The sequence below is a fragment of the Octopus bimaculoides genome, chromosome 9 (assembly GCF_001194135.2).
Source record: "Octopus bimaculoides isolate UCB-OBI-ISO-001 chromosome 9, ASM119413v2, whole genome shotgun sequence".
Taxonomy (NCBI): domain Eukaryota; kingdom Metazoa; phylum Mollusca; class Cephalopoda; order Octopoda; family Octopodidae; genus Octopus; species Octopus bimaculoides.
In genome coordinates, this window is record NC_068989.1 from 16,852,266 (window position 1) to 16,864,058 (window position 11,793).

General features: G+C 34.9%; 1 protein-coding gene across 1 annotated transcript in view; it reads right to left on the minus strand.

Moving 5' to 3' along the window:
- Nucleotides 1-3,135: 3,135 nt before the first annotated feature.
- Nucleotides 3,136-11,793, minus strand: part of LOC106869647 (zinc finger protein 91) — a 12,325-nt gene continuing 3,667 nt past the window's right edge. Inside the window, exons 2-3 of the mRNA XM_052970322.1 lie at nt 9,870-11,051; nt 3,136-6,065 (exon numbers count right to left, since the gene is read on the minus strand). Coding sequence (XP_052826282.1) covers nt 4,567-6,065; nt 9,870-10,641 — 2,271 coding nt within the window. The 5' untranslated portion in view covers nt 10,642-11,051 and the 3' untranslated portion in view covers nt 3,136-4,566. The remainder of the gene's footprint in view (nt 6,066-9,869; nt 11,052-11,793) is intronic.

Here is an 11,793-nt window from a genome sequence, read left to right on the forward strand (position 1 = left end):
GGCTTGTGCGGGTGGCACATAAAAGACACCATTTCGAGCGTGGCCGTTTTCGTGCGGGTGACACGTAAAAGCACCCACTACACTCTCTGAGTGGTTGGCGTTAGGAAGGGCATCCAGCTGTAGAAACTCTGCCAAATCAGACTGGAGCCTGGTGTTGCCATCCGGTTTCACCAGTCCTCAGTCAAATCGTCCAACCCATGCTAGCATGGAAAGCGGACGTTAAACGATGATGATGATGATGATGATGATGATGATATAGACCGGTCACTGGTCAATCTTATATATATGTATGTGTGTGTGTGTGTCTGTGTATGTATGTATGTATGTAATGGTTGTTAAGGTGTTGGCTGCCAGTGTGCAAGATGAAAGAAGAACAGCGATCGAAGTTTTAAGCAAATGTTTATTTACCGTCACTTTGTATAATGCCTTGGCTCGACGGACATTGCTAATTAGGTCACCTCAGTAGCAGAAATTATCCCTCTACTTCTAAACAGCCTCCAGGGCATTTAAGGAAATCAATTTCCTGTGTGTCTGTAGACTTTATGGCTCCTGTACATCTCCCATATACAAACACCACTTTCTCCGTTAACCTTCCTACTATTCCACTGCACCTCTTTGTGTCCATAGCCTGCATTGGGTACACCAAATGGAATTCCTACCGACACCTTTCCTACATATTGAGTAGAGCCATTTACCTGGAGTGGGTCCTGTCTGATTTCTTGTTTACTGGGACCTTGGTAGGTGCTAAGTTAACTTTAAGGCCCTTTGATTCCATGTTTTGTTTCCACACCCAAAATTTGTTTTGTAGTTCTGTTACAGATTCTGATATGAAGCAAGGTCATCAGCAAACACTAGTTCCCAAGGGTTTCCAGTCTTAAATTGCTCTGTTGTGGCGTGGAGGATGACGATGAATAGGAGGGGACTGAGACTTGGTGAACATCTACCTGTACACTAAATTCATCACTGTACTTATGGTTAACTCTTACTTTACTAACAGCACTATTGTGCATGGCCTGTACTGCTTTCACAAGACATTTGTCCACCCCTAGCTTTCCCAGAGACCACCATATCACAGAGTGAGACACTCTGTCAAAGACTTTCTCCAGATCAACCAATGCCAAGTACAATGGCCTTATTCTTAGCTAAATATTTCTCTTGCAGTTACCTGACAATGTATATAGCATTGATAGTACTTCTCACTGGCACAAAGCCAAACTGTATTTCATCTAGTCTAATTATGTTCCTAATTAATTGGACTATAACTCCCTCCATAGCTTGCATCACCTGGTCCAGCATGTGCCGGTTGCATGACACTGACATCAATCACATTGCCTCTGTGAGGCTCAGTGCTTATATGGTGCTTTTTATGTACCAGTTATGGGACACCAGCATCAGCCATGATTACAATTTCACTTGGCTTGACAGGTTTTCTCATCCATGTCTTAAATCAGATTTGTTGATTTATTAAGAATGCATACTGCCAGGAAAAATCGATTTTGATAATATCCTTTGTAATTTTGCAGATAGAAGACGCCAGAAAAATTAGTAGTTCTCATCCTGGAATTAATACTATATTTCTGTCTAACTTAAGACATTCTTATTTTAGCCAACATTTCCATATTTAATAAAATAACAGCAAGAGCTAGATTGCCAACACAGACAGGTAAACACACCTTCCAACATATATTTCAACCAGTTATATCTTGTGGTGGCTGTGATAAAGTATCAGTTAACTCCAAAGACCTATTTCTATTTCAGTGCCATAATACAAGCAGAACATTGTGGAACATTCTTCTCTCAAAAGATAATAGTCTCACACAGGGGTTTTCAAACTGTGGTCCGCAAGGACAAGACGGGGTCCGTGGACAGCAAATACTTTTTATGGGCAATTTGATTTTATATATGTTTTTTAATCGAAATCTTTTAATTGACAATAAACCTGTTTGTTAAATACTGTTAAATAAATAAATGTAAAACTATATGTTATTTTAAGCAAATATTTATGTATAAATTTCATAAGTGTTTATAAGGTAAAGCCTGAAATATAAAGGGGTCCGGAAGTCAAAAAGTTTGAAACCCCCTGGTTTCACACACCATTTGCTTGCTTGTAATATTGGATTCCAGATAATATTTATTCAAAATATTGGTAATAGAACTAGAAGACTTGATCTTAAAGTCAAGAAAGTGTGTTGCCAAAAAATCATTATTCAAGTATGGATGTCTTCATAAACCAGCAAAAAGATTGAAAATACCAAAACAGCCACCTACACTATCAATGAAGCAATATGATTACTGTTTTTAAAACATAGGCGTATACAACAGCCTAAGGGGTATCAAGATACAGGACTTACTATCTTTAGGGTTTTGTAAATTATATAAGCAGATACTCTACAAGAAACTGCTGATTCACCACCACAACCACTATATTTTAACCCCATCATCTCCTTGCATAAAGCTAAGCCCCACCTCCCCCACCTGTAGGTGTTTTGTATGTATGTATGACTTGTAGGATTGCCAACCTTCCTTTCTTGTCTTGGGTAACCCTTTTGTTCTTTGTTCTCTGTGCTTGAAAAGGGAGCCATATGTCCTTTCCCTAATTTATACTAAGCAAAACCGGAATCTGTCTGTCTGTAACATAACTTCTGGTTCAGTTTGTAACTTCCCTTCTCTCCCTCTGTATGTGTGTGTGTGTGTGTGTGTGTGTGTGTGTGCACGCACAGATGCACATATATTTCACAAAACTTTTATTAACAACAAAAAATATGAATCTCTATTCCTCCAGTACCCACTCAGTTGAGGGGTCTTACCTTACGAGTACTCACATGTGCAGGTGCCACATAAAAAGTACCCAGTGTGCTCTATTAAGTGGTTGGCATTATGAAGTGTGCAGAGCTGTAGAAACTATGCCAAAGTAGACTTAGAATCTGGCGGAGCTCTCTGGCCCATCTGTTCTTGTCAAATCATCGTTAAATGATGACGACGATTCTGATTCCATCTTTCTCTGTATATATAACATTATGCATGTACATATATATGAATGTGACAGCGATATTCTCTGTGTCTATACGTGTGTATTTATGTACACAAACTCACATCTCTCAACAGGATCTTCAAAGACATTTAACAAAGTTAAGATACAACTTGAAAATAGGAATTTATTTCCAAAATTATTTAACATGGATTGATATCAAAACAAAGTGTTAAAGAAGGAAAGGTGGTTCTGACAAAGTTTGCTAGTAATGTTTGAGAGAGAATTTTTTTAATCTGGGGTAAAACATCAATAACAGAAAAACATTTCAGTTTTGATAAAGCAGTGTGTGTGGGGAGAAGACAAACACACACATATATATTATATATACACATACACACGACAGGGTTCTTTCAGCCTCAGCCTACCAAATCTACTCACAAGGCCAATGTAGAAGACACTTGCTCCTGGTGCCATGCAGTGAAACTAAACCTAGTCATGTAGTTGGGAAACAAATGTCTTACCACACAGAAGGGTGGAGTGAAAATTTTTAAAATGTGGAAATTGAAAATGCCTGAGGGCTAAAATGCTGCTATATTTGATTATGAGAAAGATACTAAATTTTCATTGAAATCAATCAAGGGCACTTACTCCCTCAAGCCCCCTAAACTCTGAAAATGGGGAAGTTTTGAAAATTTTTTTACAATAGCAGTGTTTGAAGAGGTTGAGGGAGTTAATGTCTTTCACTGATCAAAGTGAAAATTTAGCATTTTTCTATTAATCAACTATAGCAACATTTTAGCTCTTAGGCATTTTCAATTTCCACAATTTTTTATTTTCACTCCACCCTAACACACATGTATGTGAGTGTGGGTATATAGATTATGAAATCTGGGGTGGAGTGAAAATAGCAAATTGTGGAAATTGAAAATGTCCGAGACCTAAAATCTTGCTATATTGAAAATACCTAAGGGCTAAAATGTTGCTATATTTGATTAGTAGAAAAATGCTGAATTTTATCTTAGATCAGTCAAGGACATTTACTCCCTCAAACTTCGCAATTGTAAAAAATTACAAAAATCCCCATTTTTGGAGTTTAGGGGGGCACGAGGGAGGAAATGCCCTTCATTGATTTCAGCGAAAATTTAGCATTTTTCTAGTAATGAAATATAGCAACATTTTAGCCCTCAGGCATTTTTAATTTCCACAATTTTTTATTTTCACTCCACCCTACCACACATGTACTGATCATATATATAGAGAGAGAGAGAGAGAGAAAGAGAGAGAGAGAGAGAGAGAGAGAAAAAATAACCAAGTTTCAAGAACTCATCGATGAGTTCTTGAAACTTGGTTATTTTCCCTAAAACTATATATTTTAATCTATAAAGCTCGATTTAATTTTAATTTTTTATAAATTGATTTTAATTGAGTTTTTACCTGTAATTTTGGATTTTGTCCCTAATATTATTATTACATATATATATATATGTGTGTGTATGTAGTTGAGAACTTTAAGGGAATCATTTCTCCATGCCAAATGTTCTTCAGTGTGTACCAGTTGTGGACTATGAGTTTAAATTTGCAACAGAATGATTCTTTCACTTTTTTCTGTTGAAAGGCTTCCTTCCTGAGTGTGTTTGCTTGTGTGTCTTTAAGATACTGCTGCTGATAAACGATTTCCCACACGTTACACAATGATAAGGTTCTTCTCCGGTGTGTATTCTTCTGTGAATAACAAAGCTAGAACTCTGGGTAAAAGATTTCCCGCAAATCTCACAGCGAAACAGCTTCTCTCCAGTGTGCGTTCTTTTGTGTTTTGTTAAATCACCATTGGAGACAAATGATTTTCCACACGTTTCACAGTGAAACAACTTCTCTCCAGTGTGTATTCTTCTATGTATTGTCAAACTAGAGTTAGAAACAAAAGGCTTTCCACATATTTCACAACGATAGGGCTTTTCACCAGTGTGACTTCGATTGTGGTAAACAAGTTTTGAATTACTAAAGAATGATTTGCCACATACTTGACATTGAAACGGCTTTACTCCAGTATGTATTCTTTTGTGCCTGTTTAATTCACTGTTGGATATGAAAGATTTGCTACATATTTTACAATGAAATGGTTTTTCTCCAGTGTGTCTACGTTTGTGAACCACAAGATCAGAATTTCTAACGAATGATTTTCCACAAATTTCACAATTATAAGGCTTATTACCAGTGTGTGTCATTGCATGCGTTTTTAAAAGACTGTGAGTGGTAAATGATTTTCCACATATTACACAACGATAAGGTTTTTCCCCCGTGTGTATCCTTGAATGTCTGCTTAAATTACCATTTGAGACAAAAGACTTCCCACAAATATCACAGCAGTATGGTTTTTCACCAGAATGTAAGCGTTTGTGTCTGTTTAAGTGACAATTAGAGGCAAAAGATTTTCCACATATTTTACAACAGTAAGGTTTTTCTCCAGTGTGACTACGTTTGTGGATAACAAGATTCGAACTACTAATGAAAGATTTGCCACATATCTCACAGCGATTCGGTTTTTCTCCTGTGTGTAATGTTTTGTGTTTTTTTAAATAACAATTGTCCACGAAAGATTTCCCGCATATTTCACAGCTAAAGGGTTTTTCTCCAGTATGACTACGTATGTGAACAACAAGATTCGAATTCTTCATGAAAGATTTCCCACAAATTTTACAAAGGAAAAGTTTTTCCCTAGTGTGAATCCTTCTGTGTTTTGTTAATTTCGTCCGTGAAACAAAATATTTCCCACACATTTCACAATGATAGGGGTTTTCCTTGTGTGTTTCTTTGTGTTTGAAGGCTTCATGTTTTGAAGGATATGTTTTCTTACAAATCTCACAGCAAAATTCTGGAACATTTCTGTGTGATGATCTTTGCACAGAAAAGGTTTTACTTCGTAAAGATTTTTCATTGCTGTATGTCTGTTTAACTGTATTTGTATTGGTAAAAACAATTGTGTTAGAAGTGTTCAAGTTATTAACATCTCCCATATTAATTCTCAGAGAATTCTTAAAAGCCGAGAAATGTCCTGGTAATCTATTACGGTTCGCTTTCTTGATATGATAGAATACTGTTTATATATAACAGGTATATTTTTTACTTACTATTAAAATGCGTCTTGCAGAATGGGTCCAGTTCACGAGACACTGTAGACGTTTTCAGTTCTGTACATATACGTGCGTGTGTAGTCCAAATGAAAGAACAAAGCGTAGAAAAGTACACAGTGTTTAAACTATCAGGTATTTCATGGCTAATTGAAATATATAATAATGCAAATGATGTAACACTAATTCTGAAACATGCAGGATACTACATGTATCCACAGACATTAAGGGCTGTCCTGCATTCTTTTAAAAGTTGATCTGGTCGCTGATATCCCTAGCTATTATGGGGAAAGGAAAAGCGCACGGAATGGTGTGGTTGTATAGCGAAATACAACTGTTTAAAGAACACTTATATACCGTAACCTGAGATAACTATTACACATGATATTTCGTTAGCAAAACTAATTACAACAGACTAGGTAGGCGGTGAAGTTGAAACTAATACCCCACTCTAGTGGATGACATCAGTGCTATAAGTTTGAGTACCAAACATGAATTAAAGACTCTTAACTTCGCCCGCTGAAATAAGTGCATTACGTAGGTCATTTGCGAGTCAAAACGAAGGATCACCATAATTATTTTTTATCAGAATTTTAATTTTTTAGGAATACAAAAAAAAGAAAGAAAAATATTTAAACAAACAACGAGTCCGGCCATCCTTTCGTAGTGAACTACAAACAAATGACACCGTCAGGATGCTATTATTTACGTAGCAGCAAAAGCGAGGGGAAAGTAAACATGTACAAAGATACAGTATTTTGGAGAACTCGAAGCAAGTGTGATATAGATATCCACGGAATAGTGCTCAGATATATGAGAACTTAAACTCTAATTCCTTCATCCAGAGCGGGTGCCTCTGGGTGATATTTATGTCCTTATTGCCCACAAAGGGATAAACATAGAGGGGACAAACAAGGACAGACAAAGGGATTAAGTCGATTACATCGACTCCAGTGCGTAACTGGTACTTGTTTAATCGACCCCGAAAGGATGAAAGGCAAAGTCGACCTTACGGGTAGGACAGTTTGCCCAAATGTGGCCTTTCTGTCCACATTCGAAGCACCGGGGTCTTCTCCCCTCCACCATTACCCGTAAGGTGCTTTCTTCTCCGAGGTATATATTTCCACGATCTTTTCTAGGGTCTGTGGCGCCGCTTAGATGATGACCACGAGGCCTTGCCCCTTCCAGTTCAGCTGGTGGATTTTTGAGGCCTCTAATATCGTTATTTCTTCTTCGAGCCCCAATAGTAGGGCTGGGAGTAGCTTTGGTTTGTTTTCAAGCTAGGAATTTCTTTTCCAAGTTTGCTATTGATTCAACTATAAGAACTAGGTCACATATACATGAATTCTCAAGAGTAGCAAGTCTCAAACCCTTCTGTTATGGCTTGGAAGTGAAGTGACGATTGACCTCTGATGTATCCCTACCTTCATGTTGAATTCATCACTATGTACATTACTCTCACCTTACTGACTGCACTTTTTGATATTGCTTGTACAGCTCTCACAAGCTATTCATCTACTCTGAGTGTAAAATTCAATTAGTATAATAATAGATAAAATAAGTAAGTTTATCCTCGATTTTACTCAAAGAGTATAAGATGTGTTTAAGCCTTTTTATAGAAGATTAATAACTGATTAGAATTGAAGAATTTCCTGTTTCTGAAAAAGGTCAGTTTTGGAGATGCAGATTTAGTTATGTTGGTCACTAGGTCACTAGGAAAACTCATCTGATAGCAAGATCTATTATTTGTGGTGATTCTGAAAGGTTTTAACTGCATGCTGTCCAAAACTAGAGAGGGTGAAGTACAAGATTACTTCCTTGATATGAACAGTTTCTCTGTCTTTGAGATGATGGGGCTAGATTGTCACAAATATAGGTTTGATGGGTCATTACAGTCTGAGTCTGTTCTTATTCAGAATTCAACTCACCTAGACAAGTGAGAGGACTATATCTCACTCATAAAGACAATATGTGTCACATTTTAATTGCATCATGAATTAATTATATTACATTGCTTCCAGGTTACTACTGTCAACATATTGACTACATTACTGCTATTATCATTTATTATATACTAAATTATCTTACAATCTCTAATATTTAATAATTAATATGAAATAACATCAACAAATTATATAGCTTTAAAGTAAACAATTGAAGATCAGTTTGGATAAATATGCAAGTCTTAATTCTATTTATGATCAGTACAAGTTTTAATTAGATCTTCTACATATAAAATGAGAAAAGAATAATTTCAAGATAAAACAGCTTTATTTAAATTTCAGAGTGATGTGGTCACAATTTTGGGTAGCAGACACAAGTTTGAAAAAACATGGCAATAACTTGTATGACAGACATGTCTAACCAAAATGGATATTGACGAAGATGATGATTCACAAATTGTACCAACCACTTTGCATTTTTATTAAGTTAAATGTTACACTGATACTTCCAAATTAACATTTAGCTTTGCCATCATGTCACAAAGGAATCATGTAATAAAAGGAAATATTTGTTCATTTATTTCTCCATGCCAACACAGGTTGGACAGAGTTTTACAGATGCAGTATTTTAAAACTAGATGGACTTCCTGTTGTCAATTCTTTCATGTTTTTCAAGCAAGGGTTTTTTAAAATCCTACATCATCATCATCATTTGATGTCTATTTCTCATGCTGGTATGGATAAGATAGTTTGACAGGGTCTGACGAGCTGCAGAGCTGCATCAGGTTCCAGTGTCAGCTTTGACATGGTTTCTGTTGTTGGACATCTTTCCTAATGTCACAAGGCTTTGAAAGTGTAGAGCTACAAGATATTGCTTACATGACATCCATGTTTTTCTCAGACAATGACAGATTGTAAGCACTGGAAGAAGACATTTGATAAAGATGTCACACAGAGATGAAACCTGAAATCACGTTACCAGCAAACTCCACATCCATGCCTATGTAACAAAATTATATAGATCTTAGGAACAACAGAATCATTTGTTTGTGGGGGTACATACATAATGAAATGTCAACAATAGCATATATAAGACACATGAAAGAATATATAATATCTAGAATATAAATAAACTGTTATATGTTTATATCATTATATATTTCTCAAAGAATTTACCTACAATCTCAAATAAATAAGTAGTATTTTATTTCTCTTCTGGAAATATGTTAGATGCAATATATATTAGTATTCTGAAAGAATATTTTTATTCATAATATCAGTGTGGTAAGTTTTCTCACAAATATATAGTTGTTATATAAAAAACAAAAAAAGTGTCTGAAAGTAGTTATACTGTTACATGTTCATTCCCATCTGAATGCATTTATTGTGAATTATATTTCTTTCATAGAACAAAATTTGATATATTTCTGTGTAGTTTATTTATGCATTTTTTTTTTTGAGAGAGAGAATCTGACCTAACACAATAGTTATATGTAAGATGCAGAAATAAATTTATTTCTCAAACGTGTGATAATGCTATAAATAGCGTGATCAGGATAACGTATCCATTTATTGCAGAAAAATACGTTACTGGCCAACCGTGAGACTCGAATTCACATCTCTGTGATTATGCATCAAGTGTTTTACCATTAAACTAAACTGCCCAGCAACGAATTCTTCTGCAATTTTAGAACTTATAAATTTAGCTTCATGAAGTTGAATTTATGAAGCTAAATTTATAAGTTCTAATACAGCTCAACGCTTCTAAAAAAAAAAAGAACAAACTTTGTTTGTTTACTTTCATTGTAATAGTTATATGGTTTTAACCTGTATGAACATATTTGTGTTTGTTTAAGTTCCCTGTATGAGAGAATGATTTACCACAGAAATCACAGTGATATGGTTTCTCTCCTGTATGAATTCGTTTGTGAATAGTTAAAGTACTACTCTCAGAAAATGACTGACCACAAATATCACAGTGATATGGTTTCTCTCCTGTATGAATGCGCTTGTGTTTAGTTAAGACACCATTTTCAGAGAAAGATTTACCACAGATATCACAGTTGTATAACTTAATTCCTGTATGAGTGTATTTGTGCCTAGTTAAGTGATCATTTCGTGAGAATGATTTACCACAGATATCACAGTGATATGGCTTCTCTCCAGTATGAATGCGTTTGTGTTTAGTTAAGATACCATTTTCAGAAAATGATTCACCACAAATATCACAACGATATGGTTTCTCTCCTGTATGAATGCGTTTGTGTTTAGTTAAGACACCATTTTCAGAGAATGATTTACCACAAATACCACAGTGATATGGCTTCTCTCCTGTATGAATCCGTTTGTGAGTAGTTAGGTTACATTTTACAGAGAATGACTTACCACAGATATCACAGTTATATGGCTTCTCTCCTGTATGAATACGTTTGTGTTTAGTTAAAGCATGACTTTGTGAGAATGATTTACCACAGATATTACAGTAATATGGTTTTTCTCCAGTATGTACACGTTTGTGAGTAACTAAGTTACCTTTCTGAGAGAATGATATACCACAGATATCACAATGGTATAATGCTTTCACTATCTCTTTTGGCATCTCTCCAGTAAAAAAAAAAAAAAAATCAATCTTTTAAGTTCCTCTCATAAATCATTTTTCTATACTTTTTCTTTTTTCACCACAATATAAGGATATTTTTCTTCTTTTTACTTTTATATTTTGACCAGTACAAATATTTCTACTGGTTTACTTCCATCAACTGATATCTTTGTCAGTATCTGAAGATACTGTGATTTCCTTTGTAAAGTTTTCTCAAGTTTCATTAGAATCTCAAATCATCTATTACTTTTTCTAGGCAGCAAAAGTTGGGAAATTTTGCTTTTAATGTCAGTTCAAGTAAATATTCCACAGGAATTCTACCATGAATTTAAATAAACAAAGTTGCATAAGTTTGGTATAGCATCTTCCTTAAGCCTTTGCATAATAATATGCCAACTTCATTTGGTATTCTGAAATAATAACATAAAAACAGAATATGATACAGAGGATATTTTAAAAATAGAGAGATAACAGTGTAAATCTTACTATATTTCTATACTGATAAACTGTTGATATATAATTTTACCTAACCAATTGAATCCTATTCCTTAATTTATTATAAAAATTACATCATACAACCATGTATGAAGTCTACATATACTTGTAAATTATAGCCCTAGCTTCAGATTGTTTAATATTATATAAGTTAAACTACTGAATAAGAAATGATAATTATCTGTGCATATCCAGAAACATCATTTGCCATTGTGTTTTCGCTTTTGTTAAATCCAAGGTGAAGACCATCACTTCTCATGAGCATTATATATTGAGGACTTCATTATCTTGTGTCTCTCTCTTTCAAGTAGATGAAGACAGACACAAAACACTCAGGTATTGGATACAGTTCATTATCATCATTATTGTTTTAACATCCACTTTTCTATGCTCGCATAGATCAAACAGAATTTGTTGAGGCAGGTTTTCTACAGACAGATATCCTTCCAGTCACTAACTCTCCTGTTTCCAAGTAAGGTAATATTTCCTCATAGCCAAACATGTTTTTCAGGGAAGACTGGAAAAAACAACATTGCTTGTATGATAGTGAGGTTTGTTTACAGCCATCATGTGATGTCAAGACATACATGCATGTATATACATAAATATGAAAGTTTTAGGCTTTATATATATGTATATATATATATATATATATAT